At 40.9% G+C, this 19,576-nt stretch overlaps 1 protein-coding gene and 1 pseudogene across 13 annotated transcripts in view; both read right to left on the bottom strand.

The window, feature by feature from the left end:
• PPP1R12B (protein phosphatase 1 regulatory subunit 12B) overlaps positions 1–19,576 on the bottom strand; it is a 239,888-nt gene that overhangs the window by 147,772 nt on the left and 72,540 nt on the right. For 11 of the 13 annotated variants that reach the window (XR_004031674.1, XR_004031679.1, XR_004031678.1 and 8 more), the window contains exons 4-12: positions 17,421–17,580; positions 15,964–16,108; positions 14,230–14,304; positions 12,348–12,427; positions 11,548–11,687; positions 7,978–8,090; positions 4,728–4,931; positions 1,952–2,034; positions 171–296 (exon numbers count right to left, since the gene is read on the bottom strand). Coding sequence is in view for 2 of the 13 variants with exons in the window: in XM_030818635.1 (XP_030674495.1) it covers positions 171–296; positions 1,952–2,034; positions 4,728–4,931; positions 7,978–8,090; positions 11,548–11,687; positions 12,348–12,427; positions 14,230–14,304; positions 15,964–16,108; positions 17,421–17,580 (1,126 nt within the window). In the remaining 11 variants the exon portion in view is untranslated. Of the gene's footprint in view, positions 1–170; positions 297–1,951; positions 2,035–4,727; positions 4,932–7,977; positions 8,091–11,547; positions 11,688–12,347; positions 12,428–14,229; positions 14,305–15,963; positions 16,109–17,420; positions 17,581–17,760; positions 18,518–19,576 lie in introns of those variants that run through there. The other 2 variants (XR_004031680.1, XR_004031682.1) reach the window with 2 other exon arrangements.
• Positions 2,964–4,583, bottom strand: LOC100591636 (annotated as a pseudogene).

A 19,576-nucleotide genomic window follows, 5' to 3' on the forward strand; every position in this document is an offset into this window, starting at 1 on the left:
TAAGATAATAAATTTTAAATTATTCGAGATGTTAATTCTAAGAAACCTGAAAGTAATTCATTTTGATTCATTTCTGTGGTGTTAATTGGACATAAAAAGGCATGCAATCATTACCCATTTCCCATGGCCAGAGTGAAAGAAACAACTCCCACCCACTTTGAGCCTGGTACCTTTTCAAGTAAGTTGATACATAGGTGGAGGGAGCAATTGTCTGTGGGGTTTCATTTCCCTTTGCTTCATCCCTCCACAGCTGCCGGGTATAGGAGCCACTCCTTACTAGATTAACAGCTGATTCTCTGTAGAAGCATGAAAGGAAAACAAAACACTGATTCCTACCACCAGTTTTTGTCCATGATACAATGCAAATAGAGAAGAGCCAGACAGGCAAACTTAACGTGGCTAATAGACACATTCTTCAGGTGATTGTTTTATATACCAGTTTTCTGTACAGAAGAGAAGTACTACTGCCTGCTTTCTTTTATCAACTTTGAACCAATTAATTTCAACAGGTACCAAATTCCTCATGTCAAAGGTCTCTAACCCTTTTGTAATAAGAAGTCACTTTTGATCCTCACTTAAAAAGTGCTTTGCAGCTGGGCACAGTGACTCACATCTATAATTCCAGCACTTTGGGAGGCCGAGGCAGGCAGATCACTTGAGGTCAGGAGTTCGAGACCAGCCTGGCCAACATGGCGAAACCCCATCTCTACTAAAAATACAAAAAAATTAGCCAGGCATGGTGGCACATGCCTGTACTTGGGAGGCTGAGGCACGAGAATTGCTTGAACCCAGGAGGCAGAGGCTGCAATGAGCCAAGATCGTGCCACTGCACTCCAGACTGGGCGACAGAGTGAGACTCTGTCTCAAAAAAAAAATAAAGAAAAAAGTGTGTTGTAAGCAGTCTTAGTAGCAGGTGGCTTTTAAGTTAAGCAGAGAAGGAAATGATGGGGGAAGATGAAGAAGTCTGTTACTGAGAAAAAAGGTTACTACAGAAGGGGAAAGGGAAGGAAGACTTGCTGGAAGCCTCTTTAGCATTATAAATGAAAAGGTATCCAGGAAAGTGCTGTATTAGGATTTTTGATCCACAATTGATAACTCAGGGTCTTTGTTGCAAAACCTGTGGGTTTCCATGCTTCACAAGGTTCTCTAGAACAATCCTTCTCAAACTTTAATGTATATTAATATTTGAATCACCTAGGGAATTTTGTTAGAATGCAGATTCTAATTCAGCAGATCTGGAGTAGGGCCTGAGATTCTGGAGTCCTAACATGCACCCAGGCCAGGAGCAGTGGCTCACACCTACAATCCCAGCACTTTGGGAGGGCAAGTCAGGAGGACTGCTTGAGGCCTGGAGTTTGAGACCACCCTAGGAAACACAGCAAAACCCTGCTTCTATTTAAAAAAATTTTTTTAAATAAAAATAAAATGTACCCGGGTGATGCCAATGCTGCTGACTAAGGTTTGAGATCACATTTTGCCCCGAGATGCAGCAATACTTCAAAATCCCTATATTTATTTTAACTAATTAGGAAGACTTTAATTTTACCTTCTGACAAATTAGAAGTTGGTTAATTTAATTAAATAACATTATTTTAGTGTTTACTACGTGTTAGGCACTGTGCTAGGAACTAGGGGTCCTTGAGAAACCAGACAGACACAGACCCTACCTTTACAGAGCCTGCTGGTAGAATAAAACTAATGCATGTGTGGAAAAATCAGGGAAGACTTCCTAAAGAAGGTAATGTCTAACCTGGAGTTAGAATTTGAAGAATAAGGAACTAGCAAAGCAAGGATATAAGAATTAAGCGGTGTTCTAAGCAGAAGGAACAAACAATTCATAATGTGGTAAGGACACCTGAGGGAAAAATGCAGAAGAGTAATGCCCAGGAGATGACTATGTCCAGTAGACCTAAGAGGATGAGGACCATCTTTTGGCTGGTTTTAGGATTACCTGTTCTCCTTTTCTTCAATATCACTTGTGCTGTTGAGCTTCCGGGGTGCTAGTGAACTAATATAGCTTTTGTTTTCTCTCTCCTGTAAAATAAAAACAAGTAAAGCACAAGAAAGGTACAATACTGGCACAGCATAAAACATTTTGAGTAAAAAAGCACAACTTAATATACCTATATAATCTTATTTCTGGATCCAACACTAATTCTATTTTGAGTGGTATTTACAAAAGGTCAGCTTTCAAAAGCTTATTCCTAACTTTCTTCCATTAAAAAACAGTATGAAGAGAAATAATTCTCATGGGAAAGTCAGGATGAGCAAATAAAGAAAACAGCAGCACAAATTACACAAAGCAGCACCTCTGTCAAGAGAGGAGGAAAGCCTTTGTAGAGCCACAAACAGAAAGCTCCACTCTAATATTCTTGATGAAATAAGATTTATGTAGTCCCCAATAGTCCCCAGGACATCTTTTCCTGGAAATACAGCTTCCTTAGGAATATGTACAATAGTATGCTGCAGAGTTAATTCAACCAATATGCCTCATCTCTTTCAGTAGTCTTCAGAGATATAAAGCAAGAGGACTGTGATTACAAGGAAGATGTGATCCCAGAGAAAAGCACTAAGAGAGTCCTATAAAATCGGGAACTAAAAAGTGAAGAAAATAAAAATTTACTAATCTTGAATGAATACACAAACTATTTGTGAAGTTAGCCTAACCATATTTTCCATATTAATGAAAAAATGACAAGTTAAAATTTTTTTTCTAAGTACTAATTTGCCTGAGCTTAATTTGGATTCAAAGCCCAGAGAACCTCTTAGGCCATACTGAATTTTTTTTTTTTTTTTTTTTTTTTTGCAGGGTAGGCGGCTTTGTTTCACTGTGGCGGGAAGGGAGCCTAGACAGAGTGGGGCAAGCCGGGCAGGAGGGGCTGCCCCCAAGCCTGTTGAGGAGAAACTGAGGCCAGCCCCAGTGGAGACCTAGCCCAGCAGGAGAAGGGGAGTGGGGGGGAAACTGGGTCTGAAGGAATGAGGTCCCCCTCTCTCTGTGCATTCCTCCTAGAGGGCCTCAGTCCCTCCTGCTGGCTGGGCTGCACAACGCCCAATCCTTGCTGCCTCCAACTCGGAGGAGGGGGCCGGACCAGGAAGGGCAGTGGACAGGGAGCCTGGGGGAGTTAGGGAGCGCAGGGCAGGGTCCATGGTGTGCAGAGGGGGTGGCAGCCACCTGGTTGGTCAGTTTCTGGCAGGAATGACCACAGAGAGCACCACACCCTCCAAGGCAACAGCAGTTGCCCCAAACAGCCACTTCCATGGGCTCGACCAGGCACCCTTGCCAGGGCACTTGGCAGGCAGCCGGCTGGGGTTGCCCAGCATTTTCCAGTACAGGGCAGTCTCTGTGCTCCGCTGTGCCGCGTCCTTCTTCACCAGCTTCGAGAGCTCTGCGTGGATCATCTTGTTGGAAGGTTCCAGCTTCAGGGCTGCCCTCAGGATGGAGATGGCCTCACTGTATTCGCCCTGCTGGGCCAGTATCTTGCCCTTGTGGAGGGCAGCCTTGATGTTGCCTGGATGGTGCTCCAACGAGGCTGCAAGAGCGCAGGGCTGAGCAGTAGTGGTCGAGCTTCAGCTGCGAGGCAGCCAGGTTGTTCAGACACTTCACCTTCAACTACAGGAGCTGCTCCTCCTCTTCGAACATCATGTCCACTTTGGCGCTGGAGGTGATGGCCTTGATGGCAAGATCATAGGAGTTGGCAGCCAGGATGAAGTCCGCCCTCTGGTAGTGGGCACTGTCGCACTCCCACTTCTGGTTGGCCAGGGCCATGCACTCCTGCCCTGTGAGCATCTCCAGGTCAGGCCAGTCCACGGCCATCTTTGGGATCACCTCCAGGCACAGGGCCGTGTGCGGGGGATGTATGGGCTCCTGCCCTGGGGGCTGTAGCAGTGCATGGAGTCAGCAGTGACCAAGGCCGTCTCCCCCACATCCACGAGTTAGACACTAAGATCCAGGGCCTGGATGACATCACAGTCGCTCAAGGTGAACACCAGCTCCGGCTCCTCCTGCACCCACATGCCGTTCTCTCACGACATCTGCAAATGCACAGTAACCACCTGGCCCTTGACTGGGCGGCTCAAACCCGGCGGCCCTGGGACAAGCGTCTTCTTCCTCAACAGCTGCTTCCGGGGCCAGGGACGGGGCGGGCTCAGGCTCCATGGCAGCGAGGAACTCTCGAGCCAAGGCCCCAGGCTGTTCAGCCTCTTCCACCGGGGGCTGTCCCATACCCACCCTCCAGCGGTGGCAGCTCTCTCAGGTCATCTTCCTCCTCCTCTTCCTCCTCGCCCTCTGCATCCTCGACCCCATCCAGCACCTCAAAGTCCTCAAGCGGTGAGACCCTGGCAGGAGGCGGGGGCAGAGGGCTTACAGGGTTCAGTACACGATGCCATGCTGCTGGGGTGACGAGAATTGGCCCTCTGGCTCCAGGACCCCTGCCTGGGGTCCTGTGCCCCCCTCCGCCATATTGAAATTTTATGTTTCTGATCCATTTTTTGCTTTTTCCAAAAGGAAAAGTTATTTTTAAAGCTTTTTTTTTCTTTTTTGGCCGAGCAAACAATAGCAAGCAAATAGCTACTTGATTAAACTATCAGTGTGCCTCTCTCCCTTTAAAGACTTTGCATTTCCAAAATCAACTTAAGGACTAGGAAATATTTTCATTTGTTCCTAAGATTGAATTTTCATGGGAAAAAAAAACTGCCTTGGAATTCCCCCATACCCTCCCAAATTGCACCTTATCTTTGTTGTCTAGTAGAGCAGAAATCCGAGGGCTTGAAGAGGAGCGGTAGATGGAAGAGCCTCGGTCCCTTATAGGTTCCCTGGAATTGGCCACCTCACTCAGCATGTTGTGGCTGCCAGTTTTTCTCAGTCCCAATCTCCAAGAAGAAGGAGATTCATCTTTGGGCTCTTCTGGCTTGTTAAAAAGGCCGGAAGAGAACTATGAGAGAAGCAAATAAAAGAAATGAAAAATAAAGGCTCTGATGATTCTTAGCCTATTTGCCTTTTCCACACTTAACTAAGTTCAGCGAGGCAACATAAGGTAGCTAAGAAGAACAAATACATGGCAGTCTTTCTGCCAATGTTCCCTCCCTCACCCGGCAAACGCTAATAACCTCTCCAGGCTCTTTCTTCCTAAGCCAAAAATAGCCTCGGATTCTTCACACAGCGCTCCTACCTGACAGAGTTGTTCTGAGAAATTTGCTATCTCTGTGCAATTAATAACAACCTGGAACACCAGGAGATTGTACTCTAGTAATACACCTTCTTCTAACTCACCGTGGAACTGAAAATAAGATACTTTACTTCTCTAGGTCTCAACATGCTCAGCTGTAAAATGACAATAATGAGCTTAATCCCTCCTTATAATATGTGGAGACTGGAAAAAATGAGACCAGCTAATTTATCTTTTATTTTTATTTTTTTGAAGTAGGGTCTCACTCTGTCACCCAGGCTGGAGTGCAGCGGCCTAATCAGAGTTCACTGCAGCCTTGACCTCCTGGGCTCAAGCAATCCTCCCCCTCAGCCCACCGAGTAGCTGGGACTACCAGCATGTACCACCATGCCCGGTTAATTTTCTCTAAATTTTAGTAGACACAAGGTTTCCCTATGTTGCCCAGGCTGGTCTCAAAGTCCTAAACTCGAGCAATCCTCGCGCCTCAGCCTCCCAAAGTGCTGTGATTACAGGCATGAACCCATGCCCTGCCAGGAATGAGCTAATTTATAATAAATACATTTTAAGGTACTATGATACAGTGATTTAACACTGATAAAAATTCTAGAAGCCACTCCACTCAAATTATAACTGCTAATTTCAAGAAAATTTATTTGATCTAGAGTAGCAGTTTGGAGAGCTTTAGATTTCACTGACTAGCAAAAAAAAAAAAAAAAAAAAAAAAAAAAAAACTAGAGGTCAAAGGGTTGCTATCTTTTTATCTTTTAAATTTAATTTTGCCAAAAGAAAACAACATTCTGAAAGATGTTTTCTTTTTGAACAACTCATCATTACCACAATTTTGTTAAAAATGAAATTTTAATATCAGAAAAGAAAGCTTTATGGAAAGCTCACATTGTCCTTCATTATCTCATTTTGCCATAAACTAGGGAAACATCATAGACCAGCATTAGGCCAAGGACCAGTTTGGGGTACAGCTAGTCTTTGGAACACAAGCCAACAGACCCTTCCTGAGGTCCAGGACCTTTTCAAGAAGACTTAGGCCTTTCTTCCAATATGAGGTTACCTTTACTGCCTGATACAGTGAAAATGAATAAAAATATTAAATCACTCATCTCCAACTCACATATAGATTTTCTCTTTTCATCAGTCATCTGAATGTACACATTTATGTACCCCTTCCAGCTTTAGGGGTTCAATAATGTCAGCTTTTCACAAGCTACCCTGATTCTAAGGGGGAAAATGCCTTCCCCAGCATCATTTTAGCAAAGCAGAATAAGTGTGTGTGTGTGTTGTTATTGTTGTTGTTTTTGAGACACGGTCTCACTCTGTTGCCCAGGCTGGAGTGCAATGGCACATTCACAGCTCACTACAGCCTTGACCTCCCAGGCTCAAGTGATCCTCCCACCTCAGCCTCCCAGTCCCAAGTCGCTGGGACTACAGGTTTGTACCACCATGCCTGGCTAATGTTTTTATTGTTTGTAAAGATGGGGTTTTCCCAGGTCGTCCAAGCTAGTCTCAAACTCCTGGGCTCAAGTGATTTGCCCACCTTGGCCTCCCAAAGTGCTGAGATTATAGGTGTGAGCCACTGCACCCTGTCTAATTTAGTATTTTTCTATTGAAAAAAGTAGGAAGTCTAGGCATCCTTAGAAGCAGTGGCAGTATATGAGGTACACCTAAATGACTGAATAATGAGTGAGAATTACATTTATTCAAAACCTCTTTAATTATTCACAATGCTTCTAGGGATAAATAAGTAGCCAGGTCTTTGTTCTCTCATTTCCACAAGAATACCACAAGCCTATCTTTCCAATTCATGAAGTGCTAAGAAGATCATTAAGTTCATACCTATATAACCACAGAGCTTTTTCAACAGCTTCATTCCAAAGAACTCAAATCAATTCTTAACCTCAAAATGACTTTTATACTTTGTAGAGCAGGGTCATCATTCAATTCAGTCTCACTGACTAGAAGCCTACAGATTCTCAGAGGCCTGCACAAAGTTACAGAAGGAGGGGCCTCTGGTATTTCAACAAGTTATTTCTACCTCTTCCCTTTACTCATCATAAGATATAAAGACTTTACTCATGGAAGTCTTAAAGGAGAAATAGAAAAAAAGGAGAATAATCACCAAAACAATGAATGCTGGATGCTAGGTATCTTCTAGCCCAGTCCACACTTTACATGTAGGCATCTTAACTTCAGATACAAAGAAAATAGGCAAATGACAAAATCTCTTTGGTCTCAGACTACTCTATCTTATGTTATATTAACACATGGTAGCCAAATTTGTTTGGTAATGATCTTATAGATTTTTGAGGGCAATGTTATGGGTTGAATGTTTGTGTCCTCCCAAAATTCATATATTGAAGCACTAATTCCCAATGTGACTATATTTGGAGATAAGGGTCTGTGAAGAGTGATGAAGGTTAAATGAGGTTAATAGGGTGGGGCCCTAATCTGATAGGGCTGGTTACCTTATAAGAAGAGAAAGAGACACCAGAGCTCCTTCTCTCTGCCATGTTAGGACATAGCGAGAAGGTGGTTATATTCATGTCAAGAAAGAGGGCCCTCACCATGAACTGAATTGGCTGGTGGTACCTTGATCTGAGACTTCCCAGCCTCCAGAACTGTGAGAAATAAATGTCTGCTGTTTAAGCCACCCAGCCTGTGTTTTTTGTTATGGGAACAGGTTATGACAGGAAAAATGTATTTTTATTATTTTGCAAGAATGTACCTTTAAGGCCTTTCTAGATGTGTGCTACTGCAGTAGGGTGAAATCTAATTCCCAAATTAAGTAAAAAGTACTCACCCTCCTAGCAGAAGAGGCAGAGAAGGTATTTTGAGCTGGTGCTGGTATCTGCTCTGTGATACTACTCTTGCTTTCAGAGTTGGAATGACTGACAAAGGCTTCCGGCTTTTTATCTGTTATTTAAGACAAGAGAATTAACAAGTACTAGTATAAAAATCTTATCTTTGTGTCTATGTCCTTTTCTGCTAATAGAAAAGATTTGCCCATTATCAAAACAGATTATTAAGGCTCTGTAATGCTTGGATGTAAACTAACAACTTGTAAACTCTTGCAACTGTTGGCAGAAGAAAGGTATGAGAAAAATTGGAGGGAGCTGCCTGAACTATGGTCATTGCTTTGTGATTTGTACCCTTGCGTCAGATCTCTTGTTCTCTGTAGCCCGTCTTCACATTGCTATTGGCATAAATACCCACAGTACCCTTTGATTATGCTACACCTCTGTTTAAACCTATGACCACCTCCCTCACTCTATCTTTGCCTACAGAGTAAATAAACCCCAAGCCCCATAATCTGGCCTTCAGGACTTTTCATAATCTAGCTCCAGCTGAACTTTCCAATGCTGTACATAGATAAGGACATATTTTGGCCAAGCTGGACTGCTTAATTTCCTCACACATGCCCTGAGCTTTCCTGCTTCTGAACATTTGTACCATTTAATCCTAAATTCATTTCAGGCTATCAAATGATTGTGTCCTGGGATGGGAATAAACTCAATGTTATTCCCATCTTGGTAGGCTCCAACTCCAACTTTCAGATAAAAACTGAAAACTATCTCCACATTATTATATCATATATAAAATCCATCTATAATCTGTCCTTTGGGGATCTCATCCTTTTCTACAGTTTTACCTTTCACTTCTTACGCAGATAATTTCCACTGGGTCCCTACTACTACTCTGAGGAGTCCCGGATCAAAGTCCAGATCTTAGGCACACCACTTGCCAGCTATGAAACCTAATTCACCTAACCTCCTACAGTGTCAATTTCCCATTCTAAAAAGTAGTGATAATAATATATACCTCAGAGTGTGGCTGTGAGGATTAAAGAAAAATGTTTAAGTGTGGTGCAAAGTAAAAAAGCACTATACGAATGTAAAGTTTTATTGTAATTCCCTGAACTATCAGTGTTTCTTACTAGTGAATCCTATTGACTACACTTATATCTCTCACATGACATGTATTTTATTCATGTATACACCTTTCTATCCCCTGACTAGATACATTCAACAAAAAACATTTAATGAATGTGAATGCCTGTTATGTACCAGGCATTGAGCTGAGACCTGGGAGTTCAATAATAAACCCAGAGTTCCCAGCCAAAATGATGAGTGCTATAGCAGAGTTAAGTAGGCAGTGCTAGAGGGACATAAACAGAGAACAATCATGAGGTAGAAGAACAGTGAGGTGGCCCATTTCCTTTCAGCTTCCTAAACCAGAAAAACCTAAAGAAAGACTTTTTCAACCTGCTAGATCCTATAGTTTTCTACAGAAATCACTCAATGAGCATTGATAGCCTGAAATGAATTTAGGCTTAAATGCTACAAATGTTCAGAAGCAGGAAAGCTCAGGGCATGTTTGAGGAAATTAAGCAGTCCAGCTTGGCCAAAATATGTCCTTATCTATGTACAGCATTGGAAAGTCCAGCTGGAGCTAGATTATGAAAAGTCCTAAAGGCCAGATTATGGGGCTTGGGGTTTATTTACTCTGTAGGCAAAGACAGAGTGAGGGAGGTGGTCATAGGTTTAAACAGAGGTGTAGCATAATCAAAGGGTACTGTGGGTGTTTATGCCAATAGCAATGTGAAGACGGGCTACAGAGAACAAGAGATCTGACGCAAGGGTACAAATCACAAAGCAATGACCATAGTTCAGGCAGCTCCCTCCAATTTTTCTCATACCTTAGCAACTAACAAAAGTGATCTAAAATACAGCAAGTTCAGATATTTGCTGCAAATACTTGAAGCCTAGAACATGTAAGTACTCAATAAATAATCAAATATCAAGAAGATGAACATTTATAAATTCTGATAGGTACTACAATAGCATTTCTAGAGCATACTGTGCATGATTAATAATAGAAGTTCAAGTCTCAATGAATAAAAGGTCATCTCCTATACTGTAAACTTAGCTGGTGCCTTTCTTCTCTATAGAACTGATGGTTCTCTAACTTCCTTTTGGTGACTGACATTCAATGAGCCTCAGAGATTGAGACATGAAGATGGGTAGTATTCTCCCATCATGGAGAGAAATCGTATCAGCAAAGCCAGACCTCATCAGGAGCTGGTGCCCAGACAACAGAGTAAGTTAAATATCTTCATTATAGGTAGGCCAGCCATGGCAGAGTTCAGAGGAAAACACAGACTCCATTGTAAACTTAATGTGTGACCCTTTCCCCTCTAGCAGAAACATTTCATCTTATCATGGACTCCAGTTTGGAGGGATAATATGGCAGTGAAAATGGGGCTTAGGTATACTATTCTTTTCTCAGTGTTTGCCTGACTATAAATCAAAACCTGTGGATTATTTTATAGCTTGTTGGTCTGACCATGTTCAACATCTCACTCTCACTGTTGGGGTTCCTGTCTTGTCAAACAATAAACTTAAGAAGCTCTAGGGCCAGGTGCAGTGGCTCATGCCTGTAATCCTAGCACTTAGGGAGGCCAAGGCAGGCGGATCACTTGAGGTCGGGAGTTTGAGACCAGCTGGCCAACAAGACAGTCTCTATTAAAAATACTAAAATTAGCTGGGCATGATGGTGCACACGTGTAGTCCCAGCTACTGGGAGGCTGAGGCATGAGAATCGCTTGAGCCTGGGAGGTGGAGGTTGCAGTAAGCTGAGATCACACCACTGCACTCCAGCCTGGGCAACAGAGCGAGACTGTCCCAAAAAAAAAAAAAAAAAAAAAAAAAAGAAGCCCTATATGAAGTATATATTATCAAAAATAGCCATAAAGGTAAATATGATTTTGTTCCTTCCTTACTCCCCAACTCACATGAGAGGGAAAAAAAGATTTTAGGATTCTGTTTAGGAAATCAGACAAACCTGAGAATTAAATGCAAGTATTCACCAGTTGGTTTGACCCTAAGAGCTTCTGCAAGATCTCATCTTCTCTGCCTCTCAGCATACTGACATTTTGGAATTTGGTCTCTATGCCATTTACCAACCCGGAGTAAGAAGAGTTGGATTCCTCACATAAGAATTATTATCTTTTCTTTTTAAATTTTTTTGTAGAGACAGGGTCTTGCTATGTTGCCCAGGCTGGTCTTGAACTCCTGGCTTCAAGCAAGCCACCACGCTTGGCCTCCCAAAGTGCTGAGGCACTGTACCCAGCATTCACCTAAGAATGCTTTGTGCACCTTATCATATGGCTACGCAGGAATTGGTAGATATAGTCTAACATAGCTCACAGTTTTTATATCAGGTGGTCACTGGCAATTTGATATCTTATCCTTGAAAACTAAACTTCAAGCTCTTTTTGGAGTCCTGTGAGGCCTGGCTAGCTCTCTGACAAGGAGTAATCTTCTTACACTATGGAGATAGAGGATCTTTACTATGAACATCTTTGCATTACCTGCCTCCTTCTCAGCTTCTGACTCAGAAGCTTCATCTTCACCTTCCTCCTCCTCTGAGCTGGAGCTACTAGATTCTTTGTTTTCTTCCTCCATTTCTTGGGACTTAGGTATCTCCTCCTCATAGAGCATCTTCTCTTTGCTAAATTAAAGATGACAACTTGAGTATAATTCAGAAATGATAATCGGGTATAACAAAGGGAACAAGTCTATAAACCTATATGTGGAAGTAATAATAGAAACATATTCAAATTCTTCTTTACATCTGTGTGTTCTTCCAAACCCTTCATTTTTGCAGACTAAGATTTAGTATTTGACGACAGAGTATGGCTCAAGAAAATCTGGCCTGTTTAACACACAGAAAAAAGGAGAACTATGAATTTTGATGACGGTGGATAAATATTCAAAAAAATAATTTAACAAATGCTTACTGAGTACTTATTATATGCCAGGAATCATGCTAGGCACTGGTATAGTCATAAACAAAATAGACATTGTCTCTGAGTTCATGAAACTTACAGTAAGTAGAGGCAGAAGTTGAGACTAAGAGCACCTAAGCCAGGATTTTAAAATGCTGCACACATTTTCTCAATTAATTCTGAAGTTTAAAACACAGTCAACCATCCTTAGTGTCTCCCTCACATATCAATGCCACTCTCTTGTCCCACAAAGTTTCCCACAAGTTTATAGATCATTCAGCTAAATACAAACACAGAGGTTCTTCACTTTGTAAATTCTGAAGTTAAGTATGTCACTGACACAGAGCAAAGCTCATCCCATTACTCAAGCCTAAATGTCTTACTTCTTAAAGAACCCACTCTGAATCTTGCTGTTCAGGTCTGACTCAATGAGTTTATTCCGTGTCTCCTTTTCACTTCGAAGCTGGAAATGGAGAAAACAGAGATAAAAGGGAAGAAGTTGACTATTGGTGAAAAATCAGCAGTATTGAGAACCAAAATGGTACTGTCATTCTGAAGAAAATAGGACCAACACCAAAGAGGTAGTGGGGAACCTGAGAAAAAGAGAAACATAACAGTTGGGTCTCCTTAGATGACAGAACTCATCCAAGGTAGAAGAGAAAAGCCATGGTGTTAAGAACTTCAATAAAACTGCTCCTATCAAATATCCAAACCCAATCTTCAAAAAAAAAAGTCTAGGTTCTGAAGGATAAAAAGCCAAAAGGAACCTGAATGAATTCTTTATGATTCATATACTGAAATAAGTTGGCAATATTTCTAAAGAAAACACAGGTACCGAATGGGAAATAAGCCCTTAGGGAAAATGGTCTGCTATTTAGATGCATGCTCCAGACAAAATGTATTTATATCCCTGGAACTCAAAGTTATGCAGAGGGCAAAGATAAGTACCATTCCCACTGGTGTAGAAATATTATTTCATGAATAACACTATCGATGTTCAAAAACCTTACCATGCTAGGTACAGAATACACAGGAACTCTATTTTTGCAACTTCCATGTGAGTCTAAACTTATTTCAGAAAAAGTTTTTAAAATTACAAGAACCTAACTGTGCAAAGTACACAACTTATAATCAGGAAGGCTGTTGCTGCTAAATAACAGCATTGACGCTGCATTTGAAAATCCTAGTTTCAGTGATCCTGACTGCTCAACAAAGAGAACAAAATGAACTTTAAGTTGTGTTTGTCTGAGCTTTATGTATGTGACTCTTCCGCTGAGCCTTAAAATAACCAGAATCTTCACTTTACCATACCAGACATAATGCTGAACATAACAGAGATTAGGTATGGTTGATCTGTCCCATCATTGAGCTATATAGTTCTTTGATTAAGAACTGCTGTTTTCCACATTTGTCCTAAACTTTAGTTTACATTACCTGAGTGACAGCACAGGCAAAAAAAACAAGAACAAAAACAAAAAAAGTCATTGAATTTTTTGCCACTAATGTCCCACCCTAATGTCATTGATCTTTATTCTCCCCACTCAAATTATTCATCTGCTTTATGAGTAAAAAATACGGCTTATTCACTCTTCATCTGTATATTGGGTGGGTTTTCCATTCTGCAGTCTGAACATAAATACCGTACTTATGTAGTTCTCCTGTATAGCACTAATTAAGCCAAAGGCATGCATGACCAAACAATAAAAGATTCAAAATGAGGAGCAGAGAAAGGAGGACTGAATTCTAGATGTTTCATAGAACTGGAGTAAGTATGAATCACTGACCAAATACTCTCCTATATGACATGACAGTTTTAGTATTATGTGTATTTCCTTACTTTTTAGGAAATATATTCTTCTCTGTAATAAATGTGCTTAAATAAAGATAGCCTTTTAGTCAATAAGAAAAAGAAAAGCTACAAGGTATCCTCCACTCTGGTACTTTCTATTTGGAAAAACATCTGATTTGAACATATCACATTCATTTTCTAGAACTCAAGGGTACTTATTAGTTTTTTGTGGCTGTTTTTAACTTTCAGCTCCTTGAAGGCTCTTATAATGAGCAAAAAACCTGAACAATAATGGTTTCTGGGATATATTCTTCTAACAGACTGTTTATAGCTCCTGAAGGGAACAATTAACATCTCTGGAATGCAGATATGTCCATTTCAACTCTCAGCAGACACAACTGAAACAAGTGATTGAGATACTTGGTGTGAACTGCAAACTATTAGAAACCTTTTGAAAGCACCAATCAGAAACTCACCACATTCTGCTTCTTCTGGAGCATCTCCAAATGCTCCACGAGACCCTCATCAGCCACATCAAATGGTGTCTGGCCCTGGCAGAGAAAAGGAGCACCATGACTGATAGAAAACAGAAGCAGCAATCACGTGACTTTATTAGGGAACTATTCAATAGTCACTTTTTGCCTTTGACTCCAATAATAGTTCAAGCTAATCTATCATATATTATGATAACACCTTCATCTATCACACAGGACACATAACAAGAAACACCAAATCCTTTAAATATAGAGTTTGTACAACAGTATTGCAGAAATCACACCATTTCTAATCCTTATTGCCACCTGGCAAATAATCAAGTGAAATCCCTACTTGTATCTGTTCTAAAATGGTCTTAATTGCTATGATAAATTCCATAAAGGGCTCTTCAAAACTTCAGAGGGAGGTTCAGGGCACATGTTTAATAAAGATTAAATCACAGGAATCATCTTCCTTTAAGTGAGGGGAGGACTGACAAGAAAGTTACTTCTTTTAGGAAGCATCAGCATAATTAAGAACCCTGACCCATAGTCTGAGAATGAAACCTGGGTTCAGGAGAGATGTGACACAGATAAGAATATCTACTAATTAAAAGGCCATGTCTCTGCACTACTAGAAAATCAGTACATATATGGGCTGGGCACAGTGGCTCACACCTGTAATCCCAACACTTTGGGATTACTCAGTATTATTCAATATTCACTTTTTGCCTTTAATTCCAATAATAACTGCTTCCCTAACTAGTCTACCATACATTATGATAATACCTTCATCTATCACAAAGGACACATAACGAGAAACACCAAATCCTTTAAACACAGAGTTTGGGATTACAAGTGGCAAGGCTGGGGAATCACTTGAGCCCAGGAGTTTGAGACCAGCTGGGAAACCAGTGAGACCCCCCATCTCTACCAAAAAAAAAAAATTAATTAAATTAAAATAAAATCAGCTGCGCATGGTGGCTCGTGCCTGTAATCCCAGCGCTTTGGGAGGCCGAGGCAGGTGGATCACGAGGTCAAGAGATCGAGACAATCCTGGCTAACACAGTGAAACCCCATCTCTACTAAAAAAAAAAAAAATACAAAAAATTAGCCAGGCGTGGTGACATGCGCCTGTAGTCCCAGCTACTCAGGAGGCTGAGGCAGGAGAATGGTGTGAACTTGGGAGGTGGAGCCTGCAGTGAGCCAAGATCGCGCCACTGCACTCCAGCCTGGGCAACAGAGCGAGACTCCGTCTCAGAAATAATAATAATAAAATAAAATCAGTAGACATAGGGATAGGAGTTCCAGAGCTTCTAAGTTGTTTGAAGTGAGACTGAATAATACTATTTTCAGCCAAACTCAAGGATCTTTGTCATTATAACATTTTAATGACTCACATGAATACAGCAACAATAAAATCTTTCATACCTCACCACAGACAGTAACATTAGGCTCCTCAAAGCTCATTTTTTTGCCAAGAACAAATATTTTTTTTCCTGTTTTAGAGGCTTGAACATAAATACAATCAGAAGGTCCATGGAGTTTTATTTTAAATAACAAACATAACTCTGTGTTAATAGGGCCAGAAACAGGGTGGTGAAGGGTAACATTACAGCTACCAGTGATGTATATTTCACCAGAACAGTCAGACTGCCATTGAATAGAGATGTTAAGCCTTTTATTCTAGAGACCCAGCCACCAATCTCGTTCTTTTAGCGGTTCAGGCTCACTAACCAGTTTGTTTCGAACATCCATGTCACAAAGTGCTTCTGCCAGGATGGAGCAAGCCTCCTTCACTCCCCAGTGTGCAGCAGCATGGAGGGGAGTCCAGCCATCATAATCCTGAACATTGAGTTCATAGCCAGCCTGAATTAAAAGTCTAAAAAGAAAACCCAAAACAAGACATATATCTCCTCTATATTACAGTTTTCTGGCAAATAAACTATTACCTAATTGATATTTCAGATTTTGGCCCTGAACCACAGGGGTCTTATGATTACTTCTGCCCTCTAAGGCATAGTTCGGGTTTCATAGTTACTACTTTGCATACCAATCATAGGTATTTACCAATTTACCAATCCTCTCAAAAAAGTCATAAGGTATTTCCTAGGCATATCCATGTTACACCATACAAGGGGAGTATACGGAAACGTATGTACCTAAGATTAACCAAAGCATAATTCAATTAGCCAAATCACATAACTCTGTTAAAGGTACATTTTCCATTTTCCAGTATGGGGAAGAAGTAATATATAAAATGAAGACTCTAATAGGCTGTGGTCATTCTATCTATCTGTAATAGTGTCAACAATAAAGTTTCAAAAAATAAAATAAAATGAAGACTCAATTCTCTTCAGGGTATTTTCCCAACTAGCTTTCTGGTTGGTCTTTCTAGGACACTATATTTACCACGTACCCACATATCTCCAATTTTTTGCTAACTATAAAGCTATAATTTAACTTGTATGCATGGAAGAGAAAAGATTTGACTCCTGAAGACCCAAACTACATTGGGGCCCTTATGGATAGCACTCTCAGACAGAAATGGAGCACCAAAACACTGCTATACCTATTAGAAACCCTGCATTAGGTGAAATATGAAATACTGGAAGAATCCAGTTAACAACTGCACATATAATGCCTTTGGCAACCCATGTATTTGGGAAAGCCTGTCAATATTAAGTACCAAGAGCTACATGAAGCATGTATGGATGTAAGGAAAAATGGAACAGACAGAGTAGTAGAGTCCAAATCCCTCAATAAGTTTGGCTATCCTGTGCCAGCTGGACACTGCATACTCAAGATCTATATAATTAATCTAATGACACAAAAGAAATTATGTAAGTCAAAACGGAACAAATGATCACAAGCATTACAGGTCACAAGAAGAGGTCGTTGCAGGGATATTAATGACAAATCAGAGAACTGGAAGAAGTCCCCTCCTAGGACCATGTACCGCAACTCTGTTTCACATCACCTGAGGTTAGTGAGAAGCTAGAGGAATGGTAGGAGGGAGGGAGACAATCCATGGATGAATAACAGCAAAATGTGAGAAAAGACTGCACAATCAGAGAAGAAACCAACAAAAAAGGAAACACGTCATAGCGGAAAATCTAATTCAGCCTCTGCTTCCAAAACCCATTTCATCTTCTCTCAGTGAACCACTCCTGATTGATGTAAATGGACAATACCTGAGGACTTCAGAGTAGCCCTTGGCAGCAGCTACATGAAGGGCTGTAGCCCCTGAGCGAGCCTGCCTCACATCCTCTATTTTCCCACTGTTGAGCCACTGGCGGGCATCCTGCAACATCTGCTGCTCTTCTTCTTTTCTTGACTGCTCTAGATCAACTCCTACAGAAACCAGATACCAGACAGCCAGGATTACTAAAGCTCCACTTAAGTTTGACAGGATATTTTCCTTAGATTAAAGGACATCATAAACATAAATACAAATAACAATTTAGCCATCAAGTTGGGTAATTATCAAATTTAGAAGATCGATGGCATTTGTACACATATTAATGGTCTTACCAGGATTAAATCATCAGGTTAAATATTATGTGATACAGATCCATTAAGGGAATGCACCTAAAATTGTTTTCAACAGAACATAAAGACAAAGGGGACATTATTTTTACATTATAATATTTGTACAAAGCTATAAACTTCGAAGTCTTTTTACATTGTTATATGACTTTAGTTTCCGAACAATCCTTCAAGGTAAATATAATAGATAATACAATCTTTATTTAACAGATGAGGAAATAAAAATAGAAAGGTTAGGAATCTTGCTCAAAGCCACAAAACACATTAGTGACAGAGCTTGCCACTAGAACTCCGATATCCTGGGTCCCTCTCTGTCATTCCTCTTCTGGGTCCCTATCCACTCACTATACCATAGGATTAGTATCCAAAATCTTGGTTTCAGGTATTGATAAACTTTAAAAATTAAACTATCTCTAAAGTTCATTTCCATATACAGGTAAATACACTGACTTGAAGATATATAATCTAGGACAGATTAGTAGGTGATCTGCAGTTTAAAAACCTGTCTGCTTTCAAGGGAATGCAGATTTTGTTTTCCTTAAAAACACTATGAAAGAACTCCAAGAGTTCCTCCCTTTAGCCAATAACTCTCCAATATCTGTGCCAGTGAAAAGGGGTTAGGGTGAGGCATACCCCATTATACAAAATAATAAAATGTCTCAAATACAAACATACCCATTCAAAAAGTTTTACACTCATTAGCAGTCTTTGTGCTTGGTCTACTCCCTTTCAGCTCTTAAAAGAGAAAATGGTGGGTGTGGTGTCTCATGCCTGTAATCCCAGCACTTTGGAAAGCCTAGGTGGGTGGATCACCTGAGGTAAGGAGTTCGAGACAAGCCTGATCAACATGGTGAAACCCTGTCTCTACCAAAAATACAAAAATGAGCTGGGCATAGTGGTGGGCACCTGTAATCCCAGCTACTCGGGAGGCTGAGTCATGAGAATTGCTTGAACCTGGGAGGCGGAGGTTGCAATTAGCTGGGATTGCGCCACTGCACTCCAGCCTGGGAGACGCAGTGAGACTCCGTCTCAAAAAAAAAAAAAAAAAAAAAAAGAGAACCTGTCAACTACCTAAGTATTATCTGTGTGATTTTGGGAGATGGATGGGGTGAAGAGGTAACCAATTTAAAACAGATCAGTACTCCAAACACAAAGAAGTGTTAGCAGTGCTGGAAAGTTAAACATATATATGAATACCCCTTTCAATAGAGTATGTTCCCTCACTGAAGAGTCAGCAATCAAAATAGAAAAAGTGGTTTCTCCAATCAAAACTATTTTTTAAAACTGATTTTTTTAAAGTTGTTTGTACATTTTAAAGCAAATCTTAGGAGACAAAACTGATTGAGACTGGAGGTTAAGCTAAGCATAAAATTCTTCAATTCAATAGGGCACAAAGCCAGGCGCTATAGCTCACGCCTTTAATCCCGGCACTTTGGGAGGCCAAGGCGGGGGGATCACTTGAGGTCAGGAGTTTAAGAACAGCCTGGCCAACATGGTGAAACCTGTCTCTACCAAAAAATACAAAAATTAGCCAGGCATGGTGGTGCGCACCTGTAGTCCCAGCTACTCAGGAGGCTGCGGCAGGAGAATCACTTGAACCTGAAAGGCAGAGGTTGCAATGAGCTGAGACGGCACCACTGCACTCCAGCCTGGGCAACAGAGTGAGACCCTGTCTCAAAAACAAAAAACAAACAAACAAACAAAAAAAATAGGACACAAAAACTATACATGAAAGGCAGCAAAAGCAAGTAGTTACTGACCTAGAACATCACTATATTAAGGTAGGATCAGCATACTTTCT

The sequence above is a fragment of the Nomascus leucogenys genome, chromosome 9 (assembly GCF_006542625.1).
Source record: "Nomascus leucogenys isolate Asia chromosome 9, Asia_NLE_v1, whole genome shotgun sequence".
NCBI classification, from domain to species: Eukaryota; Metazoa; Chordata; class Mammalia; order Primates; family Hylobatidae; genus Nomascus; species Nomascus leucogenys.